The 26,329-nt window shown below is 47.0% G+C and overlaps 1 protein-coding gene across 3 annotated transcripts in view; it reads left to right on the top strand.

Moving 5' to 3' along the window:
• Positions 1–26,329, top strand: part of Dlgap2 (DLG associated protein 2) — a 677,680-nt gene that overhangs the window by 143,331 nt on the left and 508,020 nt on the right. For all 3 annotated transcript variants that reach the window (XM_057752288.1, XM_057752286.1, XM_057752287.1), the window contains one exon: positions 9,122–9,176. In XM_057752288.1, coding sequence (XP_057608271.1) covers positions 9,122–9,176 — 55 coding nt within the window. The remainder of the gene's footprint in view (positions 1–9,121; positions 9,177–26,329) is intronic.

The raw sequence follows: 26,329 nt of genomic DNA, 5'->3' as shown, positions 1-26,329 counted from the left end.
CAGGTTCATGTCAAGATTTGCCTCTGGGTGTTGGGAATCCCCAGGGATGAGTGTGACCCTTGAAAGGAGAGATCCAGGGCAGAGAGTAAGATCGATATTGCTGGAGGAAAGATGGTATTTCTGACCAAAAAAAGTATTCCAAATCCTGCTGCTTCTCTTTGTTTACACCTTCAAACACTGCTTGCTCATGTTTTCCAGGAAACAGATTTTTTTTTCTATAGGAGGGGTGGGGTGATGTGGTGGGTCCCTCGGTGCCTACAATGAAGATTTGTGAAGCATGTAGGAACACAGGGTAATGATAGAAGGCATCACCCTACTCCCAGGACACATGGTTGCCTTGTGTCTGCTGCTTTTTCGGAGGCAGAATTGTATATTTTTACCTGGGGCCTTGGAGAATTCCATCCCCTGCCTGTGTTATTTGGATGTAGTGCAAATTCTGATTGGTCTTAATAATAAAAACTCAGAGTCAGATATTGGGGTAAATTCTGAAAGATCAGAGAAGTAAAGGAGCCAGCCACTAGAGAGACTTTATATCTCTCCAGTATTGCTACAGAGCATCCTTGGCCCTAAACACATAGCAGAGACTCCCTCCCTGCTTCCCTCTCTTCCTCTGTGAAGCAGTACTTCACCCTGAGGCACCTACTGAGAAGGGGTGAGCTAAGCCACCTGTGCCTCCTTTACCCAGGTTCTGCTAAGTGTATGACCCAAGTATCTCGCTCAGCCCAGCATGCTGGGGTTTCATGTAGAAGGATGCATGGGGCTGACCCTGGTCCCTGTCTTAGACCCCATATTCAGAACCTCATCAGACTGGCTCCGACACAGGCCAGGTCTCCGGATTTGCTGGCCATGGGTTTGAAACAGGAAGGCAAGCTCGCTGATGTCATAGCTGACTCTGATTGCAGGAGGACCTTCTGAAAACACCCCAAGTCCCCTGTTCTAAGAGATTCAAAGTTGCATCTTCTCAAGGGCGTCTTTAGGCTCACACTCATTGTGGGGACTTACCTGCTTCGTGTTCTAACTGTGTCTGGTTCACACATGTGCATACTGTAAGCTTCGGTTGTCCTAAGAGCCTGGCAGTACACTTTTTGGCGTCCCCCCCCCCCCCGCTCTTCGGGGGATTTGCTTGCACTCTCTAATCCAACTCGGCTATACCATGTGTTTTGGATGAGCCGGTGTATAAAGGTCTCCCCACCACTGTCTTCTTTCTTACCTCTTCTCTGGTAATGGCCTTCATCCCAGGTTTTCCTTCTCTCTTTTCCCTGTCTGACAGTGCAGGCTGCTCTCCACCTGCATCCTGATAGCAGGGGTGGGGCACTGTGTGAAGCCCGGGCTGTCACATGATACGTCCGATGCTGTCTTCTCCTGTGGGTAGCCTGTACGTGGAGATGTTTCTTTTGATTTCTAATGCACGGCTCCTCTGCTCTTCTGCCTCTCCTCTTCCTGCTCTTGGCTGTGGTTGTGTTTGGAGCCCTCCTTCTCGTCAGCATCTTCACTGCTGTGTACTGGGTTAGTCACTGAGGTGTGGCTGGGTGCTTCCAAGTTCTGAGTCTGTTCCTGTGTGTCTGTGGGTTCAGGCTAGCTCGCCTGGCTCTTCCGCCATCGTCTTCATGGGTCTCTTGCAGTGACTCTCCCACTGTGAGGTAGAAAGCTCCAGAACTAAGTATCTGTTTTGTTCTCTCTGTCAATCCTTGGTGTGTTTTTCTCTCTACATTCTGAGATAATGTCTTGAATCTATTTTTTTTTTCAGGATTTTATTGAAATGCTGGTTGACCCTGACTTCCGGAGGGTCTTTCTCTTGGGTTTTGCTTCTGTGAGTGTAACATCCTAATTTCTAGCCATATATAAATATATAAATATCCAGTGTGCTAAGTATGGAGCTTTGCCTCTCTTACTAATCCCAGCACTTGGAATTTGAGGCAGGAGGGTCATGAGTTCAAGGTTAGCTTGAGCTATATAATGAGGCCCTGTCTCAGCAACAACATCATCCATGCCATCTCTAGAATTCTGAAATGTTGCTAGTCATTGTTTTGAAATGTCCCATTTAATATAGAGAGATTCTTTTTCATTGCTGTTATTTTGATCTTTCTCACAGTGGAAGATTTCTGTTAATATCTAGTGATCCTCGAATGCCCTCACTAATTGTGAGGCTCTGAAGGACTCCTGGGAGTCACTCGTTAGCAAGTGGGGCTTGCTGACAGCAGAGTGGGGGATTTTAGTTGGAAAACTTGTGTTTGTAGAAGGTGTTTTGCTTAAAATGGTTTGAGAGAAGGACATTTCGTGTCTCTTGTTTGAGATGGGGGAAAGAGTGAGGCAGGTAAAGTCTAGTTGTGCTCATTTTGGGAATGCTGGCTTTGGTGGAGGGTGGCCCTGCTGGGTGTGCAACCTGGTGATATTCACGTATATTTTTGCATCTTTGGTTTCTATGCCCAAACCTGTACATGTTGGTTCCTCCCATTGGTTTCCTGGATAGTCTTAGGACTACTTTTGTTTATATCATGCATATGTTAGAACCAGAGATGATGAGAATTTGACAGGACCAAATCAACATGACCAGTCTAGACCTGAGGAGGCAACAGTAGATCATTCGTGTGCAGAGGTACTGATGCTAGTGAGGGTCCTGGTGGGTGACATAGCCTAGATGCAGTTTTCTGACTGTCTGAATTAATCCTGCTGTCTGGGATACCATGTACCCCTAAGCTAAGGGTCCTCCCCGCAGTCTGCTCCAGAAATACCCCAGGTCCACGTTTCCAGCTCCTCTGAGTAGCCCTCCATCTGTTCTTCGTGTTATGGAAGAACACTGAGATTGATTTTTCTGTTCACAGCCATTCTGATGTCCACCTCCCATCAGCCCCTCTGTCAGCTTGACATGATGTTTCTATTGCATGGACTCTAATGGGAGAGTGGATAGACGAGAAGTCGATGGATGGATGTCGCTTGCGGTGATACATTGATTTCATGGTTCTCAAACTGTTTCCTGGATTCTGGCTAGGGCATCTCCAGGAACATGGAATTCAGTTCCTGGCCCCATTTGGGGACCAGGATGCCACACAAGTGATCATTGTAGGTGTAAGCAGCACTGGTACAGGCTGAGGTTTGAGTTTGTCGTGGTAGATTGCACTCACTACTGACTCATGGAGCACAAAGCCCTTTAGTTCCTGAAGTGACACAGATGAGGGCACTGATGACAGTTGTCCAGTGTGTCAGATCTAGATTCTGGCTTTGTTCCCCATGGCATCCTGCACGAGAACCATGAAATAGAAGGCAATGCCTAGTGTGGAGGCATTGGACCCTGGCTGTCACTTTTTGTTCCCCTCCTCTTTTCACTTCATGTGCTTAGAAGGAGTGTCTTTGCCCTAGCTGGGCACTGAGGCACAGCCTCAGATCTTTTGTTTTCCTCGTAAGTGAAGGAACTGTGCAGCCCCCAGGCAGCCTGTCCTTAGTGCCCACACCTGTAGGCAGAAGGCTGCTTGTTCGTTTCCTGGATACCCAGACCCAAAAGAATCACACAGAAGCTGTATTAATTGCAATACTGTTTTGGCCAATAGCTTAAGCTTATTTCTAGCTAGCTCTTACATCTTAAATTAACCCATTTCTATTATTTTATATTTTACCACGAGGCTCTTGGTTTACTGGTAAGGTTCTGGTGACTGTCTCCTGCTGTGGCTTTATGGAATTTCCATTACTCCACCTACTCTGTCCTCCTCTATCTGCTTGGAATTCCCACCTTGTCCTATTCTGCACTGCAATAGGCCCAAAGTAGCTTCTTTATTAACCAATGGTATTCACAGCATACAGAGGGGAATCTCACATTACACATGCAACTCAGAGGTTGCAAGTCTATAAATGGTTCCAGTACATGGCTGACTGTTTACTGTGACAGAGGCAAGGACCCTTGCCTATCTTATACTGAGAATGAAGGAGGCCTGTGGAGATGGACAGGGAAACCCCAAGGTGTGTGCCTGTCCTGTTCTATCTGTCCTGTCCATGACTGGCTTTCGATGAGCAGACTCATTATTGTCAACACCACAAGAAGAAGGCAGAAGTAGAGGATGGCCCAGCACTTATGAAGATCCAGCATTTCCAGATACTGTGGAAGTCAGACGCTGCTGAGTGTCTTCTCCTGAGAGGCATGGGATACGGCATTTCCTGGAAGAAACAGAAGGCTGTTTCTTCACAGTTCAATTGGTTGAGAAAAGCTAATTGAATACTTATGTTCTCGACACCCTCAAGAATGTGTCTGTGTCTCTGGGGCCTGTGTCCTCTAAGAAGGATGTTAAACTGTGTAATGCCACTTGAAGGTTTTAAATGCCTCAGTGCTGATCTCTTGTACAAACTGCAAAACTCGGACTGTCAGCAGTGCCCATGTATCATGGTCCATTGGGCCCAGCATCCTGCTGCCCAGGAAGGAAGGGCAGCAAAGCTGAGAGACAGATGGGAATGGGAAAGAATGGTTCTTACTAAGAGCTTATACTCAGGAATAGTGTCTGCTAATGTTTTAAGATTTTAAAAAACAGGAAAAAATGGCATGTACACCGAACCTCTCAAAGTCCCGAAGGCCCCATCCTTTCACCTCTGAGGTTAACTCTGTAACTCAGAGAGCTGGTGATCTTTGAGACAGTTATTACTTCCCTTGTAACTATATCAGTCTTGGGGAGAGATGACATGGATACCTGGCTCTACATCACTCACTTATTCCAGACTGGGAATGCAGGATGTTGGTTTGACCTTCATATCAACAGTTCTTGGTATCAGATAATAACTCATAGGTCTTGGTATTAAGCAAGGTGGATGACCATGGAGCATCAGTTTTTACAGTCAGGATGTCAGTGAGAATAGAGACTATACCAAAAGTATGGGAGCCATCAATAGTCCTGTCCTCCGGGGTAGGCGGGTGGAGAGTCCATTCTGCATCCAGAGCCAACCTGAAGCTGATGCATGAAGTCACATTTACGGCAAGGAAAATCTCCGAGAAATAACAGTGGATGGCCAGAGTCAAGGCGTTCACTAGAGGGCTGGAATACAAAGCAGAGAGAATTTTATGAAAGTGTAACAGAAAGGCAGAGGAGAAGAGGGGTAGCCATGATTAGATCCACTCATCCCTGCGCCTAAATAATGAGATTTCCAGGAAGAGGAAACAGAAAAGAAACGTCAGGGTTTCTGAGAATTAGAGGGTGCCAGTCAGCCTCATCACTCGGGTAGATCCAGAGTGCGGAGGCTCAAATTGCAGGGTGCAGTCCCTCACCTGGCCCACTATAGCTATACTTCAGAGCGAGCGCGTAGCTTCTTCATGATGAGACGTAAACCGTCTCTCTGCCGAGAAACAGAATAAGTGCGTTGTTCAGGAGAGAGTAGACCCTGGTGTGAGGGAGAGCAGGGGCAGCAGTCTCGAGGAGGAGCTGACACAGGTCATCTGTCACCAGTACTAGATTCAGAACCTTGGAGTGCCACTCCGTGGGGCTTGGGAGAGAGAACACAGAGACAGTATGGGATCAGAAATTTAGGTTTTTGGAATGGGGTCTAATGAGCATATGGAGGACGCCAACCTGTCACAGTAATATCTTTCAACATGGGGACTTCTAACTTGAGCCAGGGCGGTTCACAAACATCACACATGCACTATGACCCTAGTGCTCCAGCACCTTGATCCCAGTTCACAAAGGGAATCAAATTCCTGTTAGCGTTTTGCTGAGTCCCATGTCCCAATTTGGAGCTAGGCTACCAGAATCCTTGAGAGTCTCCAGGGATAGTGAGAGCTTGACAAGAGGAAGTCTGGCCAGAGGAATGGAGGAAGGAAGGAGTAAGAGCCCCTTACCTGTGGTGGGATAGTAATTTAAGGTGTGTTACACTTGTTTCACTGTGGAATATCTGTTTAAGGATGCAAAGATGTGTTGCATTCCTTTATGTTGTGTTTGTTCAACTCTGAAGCTGTGTTACTGTGCCTAACACACCTGATTGGTCTAATAAAGAGCTGAATGACCAATGGCAAGGCAGGAGAAAGGAAAGGCGGGGCTGGCATGCAGAGGCAATAAATAGAAGTCTGGGAGGAGAGAGATCAGAAGCAAAAAGGAGGAGAACAGGACTCTGGGGGCCAACCACCCAGCCACACAGCAAGCCACGGAGAAAGAAGAAAGGTATGCAGAAATAGAGAGAAGTGAAAGCCCAGAGGAAAAGGTAAATGGGATAATTTAAGCAAAGCAGACTAGAAATTAGCCAAGCTAAGGCTGGGCAGTCATAAGAAAGAATAAGCCTCCATGTGTATTTATTTGGGAGCTGGGTGGCAGGTTCCCAAGAGTTAAAAAAATGAACAATTAAACTTATCTCTATTTCAGACTTTTTTGTGGTGGCCACCTGAGGAAACAAATACCCCATAGTTAGATGGATAAGGAGTGAAGGGTTCAGGGGCAAGTGGAGTGTCAGGAATGTCTTGGTCCCAGCATTCAGGCCAAGACATTATACCCGACAGTAAGATCTTTAGGTGGCCTACCAAGGGTCCTCTGACTGTTGCCAGAACCATCATCATCTCTCAGGTTCTACTCATCACACACCCAATACACGTGACTTCCAAGTCCCCAGAACACATTAGACATCTACTTGTGGGGTTTTCTGTTCAGTGTGAGGGCTCGGCATGGGTGGGGCAGCTTGAAGGTAAATATGAGGTCAAACCGGCAGTTGCAGGTAGAATGGCCCAGAAGCGAGGGGGAAGGGACAAATCTAAGAACATGAGAGTTTGCTGCACGTGGACACAGGAGGGTGTAAGGCCTGGGTTGTACTCCATTCCAGCTTCTCGGTGACTCACGTGTGAGAATGAGGGAGTTGTCATCCAGGGGTCTCCTCAGAATGTGGATGATAGACACCCCAAGACCTTGGGTGGTACTGGTGGGGACTCTGGGGGGGGGTCTTTGAATTCGTGGATCCCTCTCTCCCGACTTGGAAGAGCAGAACACAATGTCTCCAATTATCGTCGGCCGTTGAATGCTCTCAGAGAGTAGGCAGGTCTGAACTTTGTAAAGTGCCTTTGGGCAGGCCAGATAATTTCATTCCCCTCCGCTGCCTTCTGTAAATCCTTCAGAGGAGGAAATAAACCCATTACGGTCCTGCCTGGCTGTTCCCTTAAGCTGGCTGCAAGGAAGTGATGTGTGCCTGGCATTTGCGCATCTGCGGCTAGACCCGAGATTTAGTGCAGGTGTCTTATGGAGGACCACGGCTGGGAGGAGACTGTCAGGATTAGATATGGGCGCCATTTTTGAACACAAATCGTCTGCCATTGGGAAAGTCAAGGTGAATTCTACTATGGACTGTTTATGACTTCTTCTGGCTCCTTATATTTTCCTGTTTAGAAGCAAATGAAAGCTACTTGGCATGTTCAAAAAAAAAAAAAAGATTTGCAGTTGTGGCAGGGAGGAAGTGCTGCTCCAGAGTGATTGTAAGTGAGATACCTGGATTGTGCTGGTGACTTTGGGGAGTAGCAGAAGTTTGGGAAGCTCTGAGGGGAAGCAGGAAGCTTGAGTATGACGTCACCAGTACTCCAGCAGAACCGGGTGTCTACCTGGCTTGACTCGGAGTGGCTGCCCTTGGGAAGGGTCCATCAGTCTTTAAGGTCACATGCCACACACACAAATTGACTTAGATCTTCCCATAGACACCATGGCCTTCAGGATCTGCCTTAAGCACAGGTCTCAGTTCAGGACCCAGGGGAAGGGTGATATCGTGGTCTTTCTGATGATACAGACGCAGAGAGACTTCACCACTATCTGCTGAGTTGAGAGTCAGTTGCCTAATGGGAGGGCCATGATCCACAGTGAAATTGCCCATTGCAGCTCTGTGTTCTTGCATCCTAAGCATTGAAGGCTCGGGGCTGCTGTTGGGAGGAGTCAGGAACAAACCTGGGGGTGGCCCTGGTTGAGGGATACCGTGAACATCATATGCTCTAGATCTCAGACTGGAGTTGACACTGCTGCCCTTGTCTTGCTCTTGAAGACCAATTGATGAGGTTTTCACATGCTGTGGTTTGTGTCCCAATGCAACAGCCAGCTGGGAGGAAAGCAGAATGTTTTAGAACTCTTATTCCATATCTTGATATCGACATGCTTATTGCTTTATCTCATTTGATTATTATTGTTGTTATCAGATTTTACCTAGAGTCAAAAAAATTGTCCATGCTGTTCAGTGCAGGCAATAATACTTAGGATTAAAAAACATTTTTTACTCCACACAATGTCTTCTGAGGGAGTGGAGGAAGTAAGGCTGGCCCACAGGGATGGGTGGAAGGTCCCCAGTATTTCCTGGGACACCTCTGTCCCTTGTATGGAGCTCACTGCTCTGAAGTATCACAGCATTCCTGGCCGACAGCTCTGGACAGCTGCCACTGCTGGCTGAGGGCCTGCCATGCCTGCTCCTGTGGGTCAGATGCAGCCTTTGCAGCCTGGATAGACGGTCCAGCTTGGCTCTGAGGAGCTTGGGAAGCAGGAACATAAGTTTCCTGCTGAGAATGCCCACTGCAGGATTTTCCCAGCCTGCGCTTTGCCGAGGCTCTGCATTGTAGAATTTCCTTGACAAATCCAGTCTCTGTTATTCTCACCCTCAAACCAAATGAGACACTTCTTCACCCTTTGCTACCGAGGTTGGATTCTAAACACAGCTTTTTTGTTTGTTTTACATTTTTCTCACAAATCTTGGGGATGAGGGATGAGAGCAGCTGCACTGGGCTCTCCTCAGTGCAGCCCCAGCACAGTGTCCCAGCCAGGCTCCATTGTCAGGCTCTAATTGCACCTAATATTTTAAAAGCCACCAGGAAAATTGGTGTGCCCATTTCCCTGCACATGGCCGTCCCTGCAGAGCCATGGTCCAGATCTCTTAGGGCCCATTAGGGTGTACATTACCCAGTGTCAGCCATATCCCAGGAGAACCATATACAACCAACACACTTACTTGATTAACCTTTTTGATGAAAAATGTATGTCATCAGCATTTCCTGTCTAGCTTGATTATTGAGCCCATCTTAGGTGCAATGACTTTGTGCAACATGGAACGATCTTATTAGGAAGCCCCTCACAGTTAATGAGATGCTTCACCTCGGCCTGAATAACAACCAAGCACATTTTATTTATTTGTTTTGAAACAGGTTCTGCCCGGCATCCTGCAGAAACACTGCTGCATTTTACCAGACAGGAACACAGGTAAGATCTACCTCCTCCTGGTCTGAGGCCACAGGTTGTATGTCAGCGACACAAAGAAACTCAATGCTCGAGGTAGATTGTTGTTGTGCGGGCATTTTGCAGGTGTGTGTGTGTGTGTGTGTTTATTTGATAACTGAAAAAAGTAGAAGATGGTGTCATGTTCCAAGCTGAGTTCGGATTTCTGTTTATACTGACCAAAGAATGGATTCAGATGTCTATAATCTCCGATTTTTAAGGGAAGTTGGTTGTTTTTTTCTTTTCAAATCAAGTTGTATGTATCATCTCCAAAACTGTTTTGTTTGGTTATTATACTTGTTTACTTACAACAGCACAGTTTGTTTCTGGCTGGTTTGGTGTCCATTGGCCATCAGGGTGGAAGTTAGCCATATGCGTGTTCTCCAGGATTTGGGTGAGTTAGGGCTGTTGTAGTGGATACTTGTGTGATCGTGCAGCTTTGCAGCCGGATGGAGGGTGCGGGCAGAGCGTAAGTGTCCTGCGCTGCTTCTGAGGAAATGTGATGGGGAGAAAGAGGTCGAAAAGCCGTTCCGGGACTTGGTTGTTTTGACATTAGAGATGAGAATGTAAGGTGTGCTATCTTGTGAGTCTGCTTTGATTATTCCAGGTAGACAGCCTCTCACTGGTGTTATTGTCATCAGAATGAAAATCTCAGCATCTAAGGAGCAGACAGATGTGGCTGATATCTGCAGAGGGCTTTGCAGAGCTTGTGCGTCCCTAAAATCCACTGTGTCTCTGCAAATGCAAGTCAGGATATATTTGTTTCTCTTTTCTCTGTAGAACAACCCTGGCTGTTCTGGAACTCTCTGTAGACCAGGCTGGCCTTGCACTCAGAGATTTGCCTGCCTCTGACTCCTAAGTGTGAGATTAAAGATGTGCACCACCATGCCTGGCTTGTTCCAGGATATTTTTGTTGGGTATGAAACTGAGGTTTTCAGACAGTTTTGTCTTCTGTGGTGATACTCAGGGCTTGCTCTGGTGAAATTCCCACTGCCGCAGTATGGATATAAACAGGCATGGTTACCGAGGGGTGGGGAGAAAGATCCTGTTTATGTTGATATTCAATGTAAACACAAAAGGTTTTGGGGAAATGAATTTTTAAACTAAGAAATGTGGATATGTTATGTTATTGATGTCATCCTTTTTCAAAGAGTTTGTTGTTTGTCACCGAAACATATTTGTATCTATTTACTATATTTATAAGGAAACATACATATAACACCGTTGGATATTTCTTAAGCCTGCATTTTCTGGCAGGTTTGGTCAGTAGCGAAGATGTTGGACACGTGCTGTGAAGAAACACAGTGATTAGGTATGGAGGGACCAGGGGTCAAGTTGCGTGTGCCGCCCTGCAAGCGTCACCAAGGCAATGAAAACAAGCAGAGTTCTGGCGTGTGAGGATATCTGTGGATTCTGAGGACTGGGATGAGTTTCGGGTATTTTGAGACACTTGACTATATGCAAAGCTTCAAGTGAGTTTGGAAGATGTTGCCATCTCAAGAAGGTTTATTTTCATTTCCTAAGAATGCTGCTTGTTGGCTCCTAGACCCAGGAAGGCTGCCTACACGGAGCTCGGTGTTGCTGAATTAAACATGGCTGGTTTTGAAATAACATATATCATTGTTTTGTCCCTAATTTAATTGCTTGCATCAATTTCGGTGAATGAGGTAAAAAGGTAGATTAATTTATTAACTGATTTTCTTTTTACTGTGTCATTTTGGAGTTTGTTCACAAAAGAACTGAGGCAGAAGTTGAGCACATGTTTTTTGCCTTTGCTGGTTTGTGAAGGAAAAAGCCACAGGCATGAGGCTTTTTGAAGCTCAAAGGTGAACGCAACATGTCTTTGCCAGAACACTCTGCAACTGGACGGTGGCTTGGCAGGAGAGTGTCCTACGTTTGTGCCATGGGTGTAATTCAGTCTTTTACTCTGAGACACTTTTTACATTTTCTACTTCCGGTGACTTTAGTAAGGACTCCGTTAGCCTTTAGGTTGAGACCTGTGTGCCCTGTAAACCCAGCCAAACAGCTGTGTGCTCTGGACTATAACAGCTGACCCATGTGGTCAGGGGCATCTCTGTTGATACCTATGATTCCAGTTGCTGTCTCTGGCTTGAGCCTAGCCACATTTTGTTAGAAGTTGCTGCCCAAATCGTACAATTGGGTTTCTCCTACCTTGAAACCTGTTTTTGGTAAAAGGATCATTAACCGAGGGTGTCCTTGGCCACAACTTCTGGGGTACCACTTTTGTTTCACCCAGGGCTGGTTCCTGGTCTTAGGGGGATGCAGACCCACAGGGCATGCTGACTCCTGAGTGAATCTAGAAACTTTTCTGAGCAGCAACTTCCTCACATACATGGTTTGATGACAGCTGACCCTTTCCAAGATAAAAGTTAACCCGTCTCTATAGTTTTATAGTCAGCCTGGTCTTACAACGCTAAGCCATTGTTATCTTTTGTATTGCTTGAATACTTTATGCCCTTAACTTGTGGGGCATGGGGACTTTGATTTCTGATGGGAAATGTAACACACACTAAAACTATATAATCTTCTGTTCTCCCTTCTTCATGAGATTTGTGTATGGGTTACATATGGGGAAGCCATCAGTGGCAACCAGTGGGAGGGATTCGGCTTTTTCTGAGATGCAGGCCGTGCCAGTGTTGGCCCCTGTTTACTTCTCATGTCTGTGTTCTCTTGTTTGTCAGCTGTTTGTTTCAGTGTGGTCACGTGCGTTTGAGGAGTCAAGGGTGCCGTCAGCTGGGCCCTGACTTGACTCTAGCTTGCCTGCCTCAGGGTGTTTTTCTGTGTCCATCAGGAGACAGTCTGTTCTGCCACCAAGAATGGAGACATTTTGGGAACAGAATCATCTTGTAAAATGGCAAAAACATTCATTCCCCACAGGCCTTGACAACAACACAGTAACAGGCCCTACACAGACTACGCAGGCAGGGAGACCCGGCTTTCGGCTTTATTTCATTCCAAAGTCTCAAAAAGGTGACTGATACCATGGGAGCTGAACAGAAAGAGTTTTATGGTCTCCTTCACGTGTGTGGCTGAGATTCTTGCTTCTCTGACAGTTCTTGTGGCATTCCTGGAACAACCAAGTGTTCTTGTCTCTGTGGTGGCCTGACTGCCATTGTGATGCTAATCAACTGGCCTTCCTCACCAGGGTGACACTGGGTTGGTGGGAGCCCCAGCCCCTAGTGTTCACCCATTTCTGTGTAGCAAGTTCTGCTACCACGGCCAGTCCCAAGCTCTGCTATAAAGGTCCTGGAAAGAGTCTAGGAGATGCCCTACTCTGATCAGACCCTGAGCAGGTGAAGGCTCTTGTCTTCAGTGCAGCTTTCCCAGGGTACTGACCGTGGTTAAACACAGTCTCTACGTGGTGCAAATTGTTTAGTGTATTTGGGCTGAATGGAATCTTGAATTAAAATCTAATGTCTGAAAGAGGATGCCTAATTTTACAGTATCCACTTAGGTTGAGCAGATAATTCTTATTTTTTTTTACATGCAGATATATAGTTTATATGCATTACTTCATAGGACTTTAGAGGCCTACAGGGTACTCGAATTATACATTGTCAAACCATACAAGGAACAGGAGGGCTGTTGAAATTAGAGCTGCTGCATGTCAAGTTGCTTATTTAGTTCAGAAAACAGAGGGGAAGGACGTCTTTGTTGAAATGGCAGCAAAGGGTGGTAATTTTACATCCACCGGGTTTCTTGTGAGCCAAAGGTTTTCAACAGCTTGTAATTTCACAGCGAAGACAGAAAGGAAAACCGGTGAGTCAGTTTGTTCTTTTTCCACAACCCGTCCGCAGGGGCATGCCTCGAAGTGACTGGTGGCAGGGACAGTGCATCTGGCTCTTACAGATGTGGTAGCAGCGTTGGTTCCTGGTGTTGCAATGGAAACCCTGCACGATGGGTTTGCAGCACGCTGGCTTAGAGTTTTTACATTAGCTTCGGTTATTGCCCGTGTAGGAAAGACACTGCCCTTTTCTGATGATGAGGACACAGACCCCAGTTCCTGGCTTTCGCCTCCACATAGCTGCTGAGCATTTGCAGCATCTCACACAGCATCTCATTCTGTGTTGGTCTGTGATGCTACAGGAGCCTCAGGGAATCCTCACTGTCGGTGTGTTGCTCTCTGATCAAGTGCAGGCAAAATGATGCAGGCATAATGTTGGTGTGGGAGAAGAGGGGCTGTGGGCGACTTGCGAAGTTCCTGGGGCAAGTGCAGCAAGTACTGTGTGGGGAAGGGTCCTGGGCGGATGTGTGATGTACAGAGTGCGCACTCACGGGCACAGCGTGCCAGCTGCTGCCAGTTTAATGTTATGGGTTGAAGGTTTATTCTTTGAAAGGCCAAATGCTTCAAGTGAGCTTTTTTTTTCCCCAGTTAATGCAATTATTTATACTTCCTTTTCCTTTTCAAAAAAGAATTGAGGTTGTACAAATAGAATGCCATATGATATGATTCATAAACTAAGAATAACGAGCACTGAGCTAAATGGAGAAAGTTAATGCTGTAAGCTGTGGAGATTTGCCTTCTCTTGTCTCAACACTCTGTGCTGTTGTTGAGTGAGCAGAACACCTGTTTTCCTGCCATCCCTCTCTTTGTCCACCAGCCAACGACAGAAGGAAACCCTCTCATACATCAAAGGGCTTAATTTCATAAACTGAGAATGACTTTATTAGAAAATCGCCTGTGCTACAGAATCACTGCCAAAATGTGAGGCTATAGGTCAATAATTTTAGGAGCGAAATTGCTTTATTCATTGTGGCTTTTCTTCACCTCTAGGGTCTCATGGTAGATTGGGTGACAGTTTTTCATTAAAGTGGAGAACTGTGTACTCAGTAGACATGCAGCCCAGAGTGGACTGTGTCCAGCCCCATCCCTGCAGTGGTCTTCTTTATGGAGCCTGAGGTGTTGACCCTACAGATATGTGTACTCCTCTCATAGGTTCCTTGTTGGTGGTAGCTTGGTGTGCAGATGAGAAGCCATGAGGCCCAAGACTAATGCTCTTGATTCTTCTCCTTTGAGGGGTTTCAGTCTCACACTGTAGTTTGAACAATGGGCCTTAATAATATCCCACAAGGTCACCCGACCACCCTGTGCAGGCCACCACAGCTCTCTGCGGCTGGGAGTAGCTAAGTTAACTTCCTGATGTGGCTCTCAGCTTGTCCTGCCTACAGTTTCCTGTGTGGGAAAGTTGAGGGAAGATGATTCTTTCCCTGTGCCATTGTTCTTTCTGTGCCTACATAGATGAGTGCTAATCTTAGCTCTCTGTGTTATACTAGCATCTCCAGTTCTCCAGGTTCTCAAGAGGAAGTGACCACGCAGTTCAAGGTACTCTATAGAGTGTTTCAAAAGCTAAAAACGGCTGGGTGGTGGTGGTGCACGCCTTTAATCCAAGCATATAGGAGGCAGAGGCAGGTGAGTTCGAGGCCAACCTGGTATAACTAGTTCCAGGAGAGTCTTTGAAGCTACAGAGAAACCTGTCTCCAAACAAACAAACAAAAACAAAACAAAACAAAAAACAAAGCTAAAAACGTCTATAGGCAAGAGGTTTGTTAGGGGTAATCCTTTCTTGGATACTCTGAAGTCCTTTGTGGGGCAGACAGGTTTTCCCCAGGAATCTCATCCCTGTTTCCACCCATGTTCTTTTGGAACTCCTAATACCTCTGCTTTCTTAGGAAGCTCTCTGCTGGAGAGGATGTGGAGTAAGGGGAACCATTGCTGGTGGGAATGCAAACTTGTGCAACCACTCTAGAAATCAGTATGTCAGTTTCTCAGAAAACTGGGAATTAACCTATTGGAAGACTCAGTAATACCACCCTTGGGCATATACCCAAGGGATGCTTAGCCATACTACAAGGATATTTGTTCAACTATGTTCATAGCAACATTATTCATAATAACCGGAACCTGGAAACAACCTAGATGCCCCTCAACCGAAGAATGGATAAAGAAAATGTGGTACATTTACACAATGGGATACTACTCAACAGCAAAAAACAATGTCATCTTGAAATTTGCATGCAGATGGAAGGAACTAGAAAAAAAACATCCTGAGTGAGGTAACCAGACCCAGAAAGATGAGCATGGTAGTACTCATAAGTGGATACTAGCTGTAAAGCAAAGGATAATGAGCCTAAAGTCCATGACCCTAGAGAAGCTAAGTAACAAGGAGAACCCTAAGAGAAACATACATAGATCCCCTGGGAAGGGGGAATAGACAAGATCACCTGACAAAACTGGGAGCATTGGGGAGGGGGAGAAGGGAAGGCAGAAGGGGGGGTGAAGAAGAAGGGGAGGAGAACTAGAGGGAATAGGATGGTCTATATGTGGGAAGGACAGGGACAGGAACAAGAAAGATATTTTGACTGAAGGAGCCATTTGGGGCTAGCAAGAAACCTAGCACTAGAGCTTTGACTTTCTGACCCATTTAACCTACACTGTAGAGTGAAGAGTCCAGTCCTTAGATGGATTTTATATCTACAGCTGTGGATGAGATGTTAAAGAATTTTGTACTTCCATTTGGACAGTCCATATTTAAACGTTTTGGAAATGATGTGTCTGTTGCTATCCCATATCTGGAATAGCAGTCTTTCCTGAGTGCTGAGAGCATTTTTATTGTCGTTGCCATTTGTGCGTAAGGTGCATGTGTGTGTACTTGCTGAAGATTCTAAGGTTTTAGATACAGGCTCCTGCTTTCAAATGTGCCTGCTATTTGTTGAAGACAGTTTAAGATCCCCGAAGATGAGGAGTGTTGGTGATAGTTAAGCCTGTAATAGAAAGAGGATCAAACGTTTGCCTGACACTCTGGCTCACTTCTCAGGCATTTAAACAGTCCACATAGAGTTCGACACTTCCTGCTGATGTGCTGGGTAGAGCACAGATCTTTCCAAGAATCTTCAGGACAACCTCACACCTGACTTGATCCCCAAATGGTGGCTGGGCTATTCTTTGGCCTTCTGCAAACCAAAGTTGTGAAATGATCATGAGTGGCGTGGTAATTGCTGAGGTGTACTTCAGAGGCTGGTAGTGTTATTTCAGTCGCTGCTAGTTCTTACCTAAGGAAGGATTGGCCTATTCTTTGATTATGTTTTCAGAGCTTTTAGATACTTGTGTTGAGGTAAATATTTTGATGATAAACTGTTACAGTATATTATGAGTTATTGAAAAATTTAAACAATGTTTATTTTTTTGTTTTTTTGAGACAGGGTTTCTCTGTGGCTTTGGAGCCTGACCTGAAGCTAACTCTTATAGACCAGGCTGGCCTTGAACTCACTCTATACTAAATGAGAAATTCTAAAAGCTCTAACATTGTTTTACTTTTGGTAAAATGACGTATTGATTAGGGTTAAAAATATTTATTTTCTTTACTTTTAAAGATTATATGTATTGCATATATCCTTGTATGAGTATGTGAAGGTGAGTTCAGGTGCCTACAGAAGCCAGAAGGCGTTAGATTCCCTGGAGATCATTACAGGAACTCTGTGTGGGGTGCTAGGAACCTAACTTCGGTCTTCTGCAATCCCAGTATGTGTGCTTAGCCTCTGGACCATCTCTCTAGCTCGCTGGACTGGTTTACAAATAAGCTTAAAATACCCCTACGTACCACCTGCCGTAGGGACCTGGCTGACCATTGTGTAGATACCTTGGCTGGTGAAACCTTGGTTCCCATGGCCACGGTCACACCCAGCTTAGCATGCTGAGCATCCCTCCCTCACAAATGAGCTGCAACTTCACATAAAGACAGTGATGGATTTCCCACAGGGGCTGGCTTATTTAATAGCACAGTCTCATTGCTTAACTGTTTTCAGGCAGCGTATAAATCACACTCAAACGACTTGATTTATAGCAGCCATTTCCTCAGGTAGGAGTTGGGGTTAATTTGCAGAGATATTAAGGACTGATGCACAAATAATGAAATTGAGAAAGGAAAATGTTTCTCATGACAATGTGAAGCTAAAAATTTTGAAGTTACAAGACAGTGGGCCTGGGCTGGGCACTAGAAGTCTGGGGTCTAGTATATATGGTAACCGTGTGTGTGGCATGTTACCAGGCAGGAATCTGTTATGTGACAAATCCTATATTGTGGCACAGACTGGAAGAAATTGGGAGCTCTCCCTCAGCTGTCCCTGTGGCTGTGAATGGGACTTGTCTATATCTGAGTTGGCAGACAGCCTTCTCTGGAGCTCTTGAAACAGTCTCGTGTCTCGGGAGAGTTCAGAGAAAGACCCGGAGGAGAAGAGTCAATCCAGGCACTGGAGGGCTGCACTGGTGTCAGAAACTTCCTGTGCCATCACTGGGTTCCTTCCCCCATATGTGGCAAGTGCCCAAGGCCGCCTCCTTACATGCAAAATGAAGCCTCTACCTGAAGTTCCAGGTTCTGAAGGTGGTAGTGTGGCTGGCTCTGTAGGCTATTTTCTAGGTGGAAACAGTTGGTGACATTCAGGAGTGTGTCTGAAAAGTCTCAAGCAGGGTTTCCACAGTTGGGAGGCTTCTGACTAATTTGTGTGACTTCTGGAGGCGGGCATGTTAGGAGGTGTAGAAGCCGTCTTACTGAGCCATGTAGAACAGGTGCTTGTAACAGAGGCCTAGGGCCTGATGCTAGAGTGTGAGGTGTGGGAGGAAAGTGAACCAACTGTGGGAAAGCACTGTAGAGAGGGCCTTGAAAGCACCAAAGCAGTCTGGGATAGCCAGTGGCAGGAGCCCGCTAGAGGCTGTGGGGTGAAGCAGTGGTTGTTGGTAGGTGGATGATGCCCCTGTATTTCGGATCTGATTAGAACACCATCCTCTTCTCAAGAGAGGGATAACCCTGCATGTTCTCAGACAGAATGAGCAGCACCAGCAATGCTGCTCTGGGATCTACAGTTGCCAGCACATGTCACATGCGAACGTCAGTTGCATGAGTGCCTCAGATGTGAGAACTGACGAGAATATGCACTTAGAAGCAGGTCTCAGAGCGAGACCTCTCGGCCTTGCTTCCTTCAGGAATATACCCAGGATTGGTTTAGTTGGGTCATATAGTAATTCTAGTTTTAGGTTTTTGAGGCACCTCTAAACTGGTCCACACAGTGTCTTTGACAATTTATATCCCCACCGGTAGTAAGTAAAGATTCCCGTCTCCCTGAATCCCTGTCAGCCTTCGCTGTTTGTTTTCTTGATCATAGCCGTCCTGATTGCTTGAGATGAAATCTCATTTCCCCCATAGGTGAAAACGTTGAACATTTTTTCATATATACCTTGGCTATCTCTGCTTCTAAATTTGAAAAGTGTTCAGTTCGTTTGCCCATTTAATAATTGGATTACCCGTTCTTTTGTTATTAAATTGTTCTTAGTTCTTTTTATATCTAGCTATTAGTCCTCTGTCGGATGAATGACTGGCAATGTCCCTGTTCCATAGCTGTCTCTTTGTTCTGTTGATTCCTTTGTGGTAAGGAAGGTTTTTAATTTGACGGAATTCCATTTGTCAGCGCCTGCTATGATTTTGTGAGCTATCAGCGTCCTACTCAGGAATTCACCATTCATGTTGCATATGGAAGGGTGTCAGCAGAGACACCTGCGTACGGGTGTTGATTGCTGCGCTCTTCACGATAGCCATGCCATGTGATGCAGCCTAGGTATCTGTTAGTGGAAGGATGAAAACACGGCGTGTGGCGTGTACACACAATAGAGCACTTGCTGGCCATCAAGAAGAACTACATCATGTCATTTACAAGAAAATGGATGTGACTAGGGACTGTCATAATAAGTGAAATCGGACTCAGGAAGAGAAATATCACATATTTTTCCATATGTAATCTCTGCAGAAAAAGAAAAATAAAGCAAAAAGGGGACCGTAGGGAAGACGATCAGTAGGAGGTGGAGGGGGGAAAGGGATGTATTAGGGTTAGGAATGATCAGCGTCCATGATGGGCGTACAAAGATGTCAGTGAAACCTTTGCACAATCAGTGTGTAGTCATTAGCAAAAAGAAAGTGCCTCTCTGTAGTCATATATGGGGGATGGCGCCAGAGGCCATGTTAGCCCTATATCTTATAGGCCCCAGGAAGGTCTCTGTTCACTCTGGGCTCCTGGGAACGAACTGTGAGCCGTTTCCATCCTGATGGTGCTGGAGTGGCAGGGGCATGCTGGCCTTGGCAGCGTGCAGCAGTGTGGTGGCTTGGCTTTTTATGTTTACAGGTCAGTGGGCAGCGATCTGGGCCGAGATGCACTGATGGAGGCAAGGGAGCTGTCATGTGGGATGCTGGGAGAGATGTCATTAGGGAGACCAGGGAGTCTGCACAGCCCTCTAGATCTGGTAGACAGCTCCATGGGGAGCCCAGGATGTCCACATGGTAGGGAGGATTATCCCGTGACCTTTCTTTGAAAGTGTGTTAGCCAGAATTCTTGGGAGAAGTGAGGCAGCCAAGGTTGTGTGTGTGCACGTGTATAGTGGGGGTGTGTGGGATGTGTGTGCCCCTGTATGTCTCTGTGTGTGGCACACCTATGTACACATCCTGGAGGGAGCTGCCACAATCCAGAGTCCTTTGAGTCTGGATCTTGAGGAGACAGGCAGTGAAGAGCACCTTGCAACACAACATGCCTTTACTCTTGTTTCTAATGCTGTTGGGCCCAGAGCCTTGCTGATTCTGGGGTGGGCTCATCCTGGGTCAGCCAGTTCCCAGAGATGAAGGAACTGTCTACACTATTGTCTTTTGCAGCAGCACCCCTAACCAGGTCATTCACCTCTTCCTTGTGGGGGTACCCTGGGGTTTTCTATTTGTTCCATGGTGCTCACCCTTCCCTCCCTCTGGGGCCTGTACTCCCTGCCGCAGTTCCTCATATCCCTCCGAGACTATTCGGCTATCTAGTCCCACCTACTTGCTAGCCTTGCTGTGCCCAGTCCTTCCTGGGAAGCCATGGCCAAGGCTCTTATTGGCATTTCCCTTCTCTTTGCTGCCTCCTGCTTCCCTCTGTGTTCTAAAAGGCTCCCAGGCCAGGAAGACTTCTCCTCAGGGAGAAGTTTTGCTGTGGATGAACAGGAAGTCACAGTGGGTATCTGGCCAATGACCAGGAGCCTGGAGCAGAGCGGGTGGGCAGGAGGAGGCCGACTGGCTGTACCGTGTGGTGTTGGAGTCAGTGATCCTGCCAGGAAGACTCTTGGTGTGGTGCTGGCATGTAGGGCAAGGCTGGTAACAAGACTTGGCATCAAAGGAAGGAAGATACCCTCCTCCTCAGCCAGGCTGGCTTTAGGCTGCATGACAGCCCAGGAAGCTCCACATGTTCGGCGAGGAAACTGCATGATGTAGGGGTCCAGGGTTTTCTTGAGCAAAAGCTGTTCTGTTTAAAGTGAGTGAGGAACCCAGGGTCAAGGGCTTGTATGTCAGGGAATTGGAAAGAAGTCGGTGATGAAAACCCTGGGGCAGGATGGCAAGGCTGAGGAAGGAGGAGGCTCTATGGGAGCATCCCTTTGGAGGTTCGCACATTGCTTTCCGAAGGCGTCTACTGTAGGAAACTCTTACTGAAGTTAACAGTGAAATGGTAATGTTATTAACTAAGCTCTGTCACTGCAGCAAATCTTTTGTTACCTAACTGTATTAATTGAGTGGCTGAAAGTAGCTGAAGGTGCTAAGGACCAGGTCTTCAGGCTCTTGAGTCTGCTTGCTTTTGTAAAGTTCACAATCAGGAAAAGTGGGCAAGATGGCTCAGGCTAGGTGGCCCAGTCTCAGAGTGCCTGAGGTCTGACGTCAACCCTCCTCCTCCTAGGCAGATCCAGTGTGAGGTTCTGACCTCTGCATCTGAGGTTTCCTTCTAAGTGAAATATAATAGAAAGGCGTCTTCCTCCCTCCTCGTATTCTTCTGTCATACAGTACATCCCGACCAGTTTCCCCTCCTTCCACTCCTCCCAAGCTGCCTCCACCTCTTCTCCAGATCCAGTACTCCTCCGTTTTCCAAAAAAAAAAAAAAAAAAAAAAAAACCATCAAAACTCCTAAGGGTATCAACCAAACATGACAAACCCTCATATAAAATCTGGGCAAAGCAACCCAGTAGGAGGAAAAGAATCCCCAAAGCAGGCACAAGAGTCAGAGACACCCCACTCCCACTGTCAGGAGTCCCACAAGAACACCAAGCTACACCATCATAACATATATCTAGGGCCTAGGTCAGACCCACAAGGCTCCCTGATTGTCAGGTAAGTCTCTGTGAGCACCTATGAGCTCTACTTAGTTGAATCTGTGGGTGCAGCGCACAACGCCTGTCTGTGCTCTATGTGGTACCATACAGTTCCCGAGCTTCGGGCAAGGGGCTGGAGGTTGAAACAAAGACTCACACACAGACAGACAGGGACACAGACCTCTCGTCACTGGTAAGTAGCCCCCTATTCACTAGCACCACGGAGGCTTATATACCCAACAGTCAAGTGGGCCAACAGGTGAAAACCTTATCCTCTGATCCTCAAGGCCAAGGCAACACGTGCTCGTGGAGCAGAGCTGGTAAACAACTTTGACACAGCTTTCAGTAACTCAAATCAGAAGGAAAGTAAAGATCTCTAGCAGGGAAGAGCATCTGGAGGCCAGGACTCCAAATGGTCCCAACATGTGGGCTCTGTTCTCGGGGTGTCCTCGACACCTCTGACTCCTACAATCCTTCCTCCCCCTCTTCCTCAGGTTTCCGCAAGCTCCACCTCGTGTTTTGCTGTGGGTCTCTGCATCTGCTCCTGTCAGTTGCTGAGTAATGCCGCCCTCATGATGGGGGCTCTAGACGCTGCTTGTAGCAGAATATTGTTAGTTTGCCAGTTGTGTTTGGTTCTATCCTGGGTCTCTGGGCTATCCTGCGTCTTAACAGGGGAGTTGGGGCCATGAGAGCAAGGTCTGCAGTATTGTCACTCAGAGAAGTGGGCTGTGACTGCATGCTGCTCTGTATTCTCACCACATATACAGAGAGACATGGAGACTTGGGTCAGAGTTGGGAATGTCTCTGCTCACAACCGCTCCTGGGGATTGCAGGCACGAGCTTCAAGAACTCTCTATCAGGAGAACCATAAGACGAGACTGAGTGTAGTAAACACACAGACAGGACCAGAACTTAGACATGTGGAGCCGCCAAGGGGGCAGAGTCACAGGCAGGTGTGTCAGGTCACCACACAGCACGTGGACACATACGTGGCAGAAAGGATGTCAGTAGGTGTGGAGTCCTGGGAAGCTCCCAGGTCCCTGGTCAGCTCTAATGGAATGAGGCAGTGTTGTGTCCTGGAGTGTGGGCCATCCTGGTGCCAGGCACAGTCAAGGGAAGGGGCTTTCGGAGCAAGCAGGGGAGTGGGAGAGGGACTCCTCTCTTCCTTCTCACTGAAGCAAGCAAGAAAAGGCTGTATTGAGATACTTTAAAACTCTTGGCTGTCCTGAGTTGTGGGGATTCCTGACATCACCCAGGACTAGGAACCCAGAGATTTATGCTGTTTTTAGACTCCCAACTTCTGATGATATCAGTGGACTTTGGCATTTTTCTCTCTGATGAGCCAGCTCTGCCTGGACCTCCCCCTCCCCCGCCTCTTCTCTAGGGCTCTCTCTGGTCCTTCGTATTTTTTGCAGTGAGACACCCCCTCTATCAGCTCTTTTCTTGCTGTGATAGAAGTTCCCCAACAGAAGTAACTTAAGAGACAAAGAGTTTATCTGCCCCACAGTTCTCAGTTACAGGCCATCATTGTGAGGGAATTGAGACAGCAGGAACTTGAAGTAGCTAGCCATACTACACCTGCAGTCAAGGGCAGAAGGCAACGAATGAATGAATGCATGCATGCTAGGGTTCAGCCAATTTTCTCTTTTGTTAAAAATAATACTGTATTCTTTCAGAATTTCATACTTGTATACAATGTATCTTGATGATAGCCACTGTCTTCTATGTAGCCCTTCCTTGACTCCTCAAATATATCTTCCCAATTTCCCCACCTTCATCACTGTCATCTTCTTAGTGTATTCACCCCAGGATCCCAAGCCCGGGGACTGATGCTTCTCACAATGGTAGTGGAAACCCTCACCCATCAATGAACATAATGAAGATAGTCCTTCACAGGTTTCTTGACAGCCCTTCTCCCAGGCTGTTCTGGATTGTTAACAAGTTGAAAATGAAGACTAAACATCCTACCCCACTGCCCCAGATCTCTTGTACTTGCTCTCGCTGGGAAGCTGACACTCTACTGTGTGTGTAGGCACAGAAGAAATAGCCATGGGGGTTCCATTTTAGTATCTTTAGAACCCTGCTCTGCTCTTGATGTCCATGTTTTAGGGTAATCAGACAGACGGACTGGCAGATAGAAACACTTCTCTGCTCCAGCATCCACCACACTTAGCCACCTACTCTTTGCCTTGAGTTCTGGGGAGTCCGGGAACCCTGGGTCCCTGGGGTAGAAGAGAACAAGAGCATAAGCTTCCCATGTGCGCCATACTGTGTTGTTCTGTATCCGAGGTGTGTCAGCATGCTGCTGGAAGTGGCAAGTGGGAAGGCTTTGTGTTGTTCCTATGTGTTGCCTGGGAGAGAGTTTCCGGCTCCCCTTGCCACTTTCCTGAACAAAAGAACTCGCACCCAGGCTCCTGGATCTGGAACAGTTACCTCACAGCTCAACTGTTACACCTTAAACACTTTGGTGTATGCACAGTCAGACTTCTAAACTCTGGTCCTTTCCCAGAATCTGCAAAGAGACAGTTTCTTAGCATGGAGGAAGGAAACTGGAGGAGAAATGGCTCTCAGTTGAAAACAGCTAAAGAAAAATACATCTGTTCATGCTCTATAAATTATAATATATGTTTCTTTTCTATAAAACCCAAGAGTGGAATAATTGATCAGTTTTAATGAGGCTGGGCCCTCCTCATCCCATGAGGCCATGGAAACGAAGTTGATGTTTGTATCAGTTTCTGCCTGCTACTTCATCAGATGCTTGTTAAAGGGTTTCTGCCTTTTTTCCAGAAGCCCTGTGGGTGGTCCAGTTGTCCCTGTGTGTCAAAAGGAAGCTGTGGGCCATGGGGCTTGATTGGCACCTTTCCATGATGGCAAGTTAGCAGGCTGTTAGCTGAGTTCAGGTCTCTGTGATGTCAGCCATTTCGCTGGTCCCCGTTGCTCCCCGACTGTGTGTCTCTGTGGCTCCTGGAGTGGGCGCAGGCCCTGGGGTGGGCTCAGAGGGGAGGAAGGGCTCTGTGTTATATGAGGTATATATATATATATATATATGTATGTATGTATGTATGTATGTATGTATGTATGTATGTCTACCCTCCCACTAACCAAATGTTGTCCGGTTCAGGAGATCTGGTTTGAACTCTTGTGAGGGGAGGGGGTTCTGCTTCAGCTCAGCCTCTTCTCTGTCTCGACTCATTCTCTGGCTGATGCTTGTGGGTCTTTGACACTGTTGTTCACTCGGGTGTGGTGAGTGGGGTGGGATGAGGCATGGGGGGTGTGGTGGGGGTGGTTGAGGTGTGCAAGGTACCACAGCCACTGAGACTCAGCAAGCAGCTGGTCAGCACCAGCTCCCTTGTTCCCTTAAGCACGAGACTGTTTATGCACAAAGCGTAGCTTGGCCAGGCAAGTGCCCCCCCATATGTTTCTTGTTGCTTGTTTAACCTAAACCTGCCTCAAAATACAATGAATGAATGAATGAATGTATGAATGAAAGGATGTGGCTAGAGTCCAGTGTTAGAATGCTACCCTAACACGTTCTAGGTGCTAGGTTCAAAATAAAGAATACTTCCATAATTTCTTTCCCACCTTTGCCTAGTGAGAGCAGGAGGGGCCATGACAGGTAGGGGACCGCGTGATGAGAAGGAGGTCTTTACAGAAGAGTCTGTTCTGTCCAGCAGCCCTGCCCTAGGCTGCTAAGATTTGTAATAAAGTCTGTTGAAGGTGGAGGGGGTATGAACACCTGCTAACATGACCTGATGGGGCCCGTAGAGCTCTATATTGTATGCTTCTAGATGCATGGCTAGTGTAGGCAGTGTTCTTAGGACAGCGGTTCCGTGAGCCAGACTTGGAGGGACGGGCAGTGGAGAACAGGGCCATGAGTGTTGCTGTGGCTGGCTTTCATACAAGCCTGGAGGTGGGGCCTGTCCTCACACGTTTCCATATTTGAAAAGGGGAAGCCTGCAGATGCCAGGCCAAGTGTGAATCTGGAAGGGTGTTTGCATGCTGACTGAAGGTCCCCTGCCACACTCCCTCCATGGGACACTTTTTTTGAAGGATTAGAGTGAAGGGTCTGACGTCACTTGTCACACGCATTCACAGACAGGCCTTGCTTTGAGGGGAGGCCCCAGTGGCATTTTTGGGAGTCTCACTGAATGGGTCTCATTGTGTGGTCTTGAATTTCCGCCCCAGCCCCCCAAGGGCCAGGGTTACATACTTCAGCCAACACTACACTCCTGCTTGATCATGTGTTGTTTGGATTCTTTTTTAATTTCTGAGATGTTGAACAATGGGGGCAGCATGGGGGTAGAAGGGGTGGATGTCCGGATAAATACCCTGCTGGTTTCTGAGGATGAAGGAAAAGGTGTTTGGTCAGTTTTTAAATAGATTTTAAAAAAGAGAGAAAAACAAATTAAGGTGTTGCCCACAGGGAGGAGGTGTTTCCCGTGGTGTGCCAGGGAGGGTTTCAGTCAGCTACTTTAACCCTCCTGGACATTCTGCCAACCTCTCTGCTGGGCAGGAGTGGAGCGTGATCAATACGGCCCTTTCTAAATGCCTGCCCGTTTACATTTTCTGCGGGACTCCAAAGACCGTGCTTTCCCCTGTGCTTAGAGCGAGGGGTGATTGCATTTGAGAGGTGTGCCCATAGATCTCCCAGCAGGAATGTCAGAGGGGAGCCCGGCTTGGTCCGTGTCGGGCCTCTCCTTACTCTCTTCTTCAGTCCAGCACAGTCCACTCGAGCTGGGTGCTGATACTGCTACCTTATTATTCTGGGAAAACATGGCTGCTGAGGAAGGCTTCTGGGCTGGTGGGAAAAGTTGCACGTTCACACGGAGAAAAGGAGACATTTAAGGTTCATCTCGCACACCCTTCTTCTTTGCCTTCCTGGCACTTCGGCAGCTATGTACTGTGGTGAAGGGTGGCTTGAGACAGGAAATTAGCATGGGGCGTGAGTAGTTACTTTGTTGCGAGTGTTCTACAT

Source organism: Chionomys nivalis, chromosome 20 (genome assembly GCF_950005125.1).
Source record: "Chionomys nivalis chromosome 20, mChiNiv1.1, whole genome shotgun sequence".
Classification (NCBI taxonomy): Eukaryota; Metazoa; Chordata; class Mammalia; order Rodentia; family Cricetidae; genus Chionomys; species Chionomys nivalis.
This window is presented reverse-complemented; position numbering and strand designations above follow the sequence as displayed.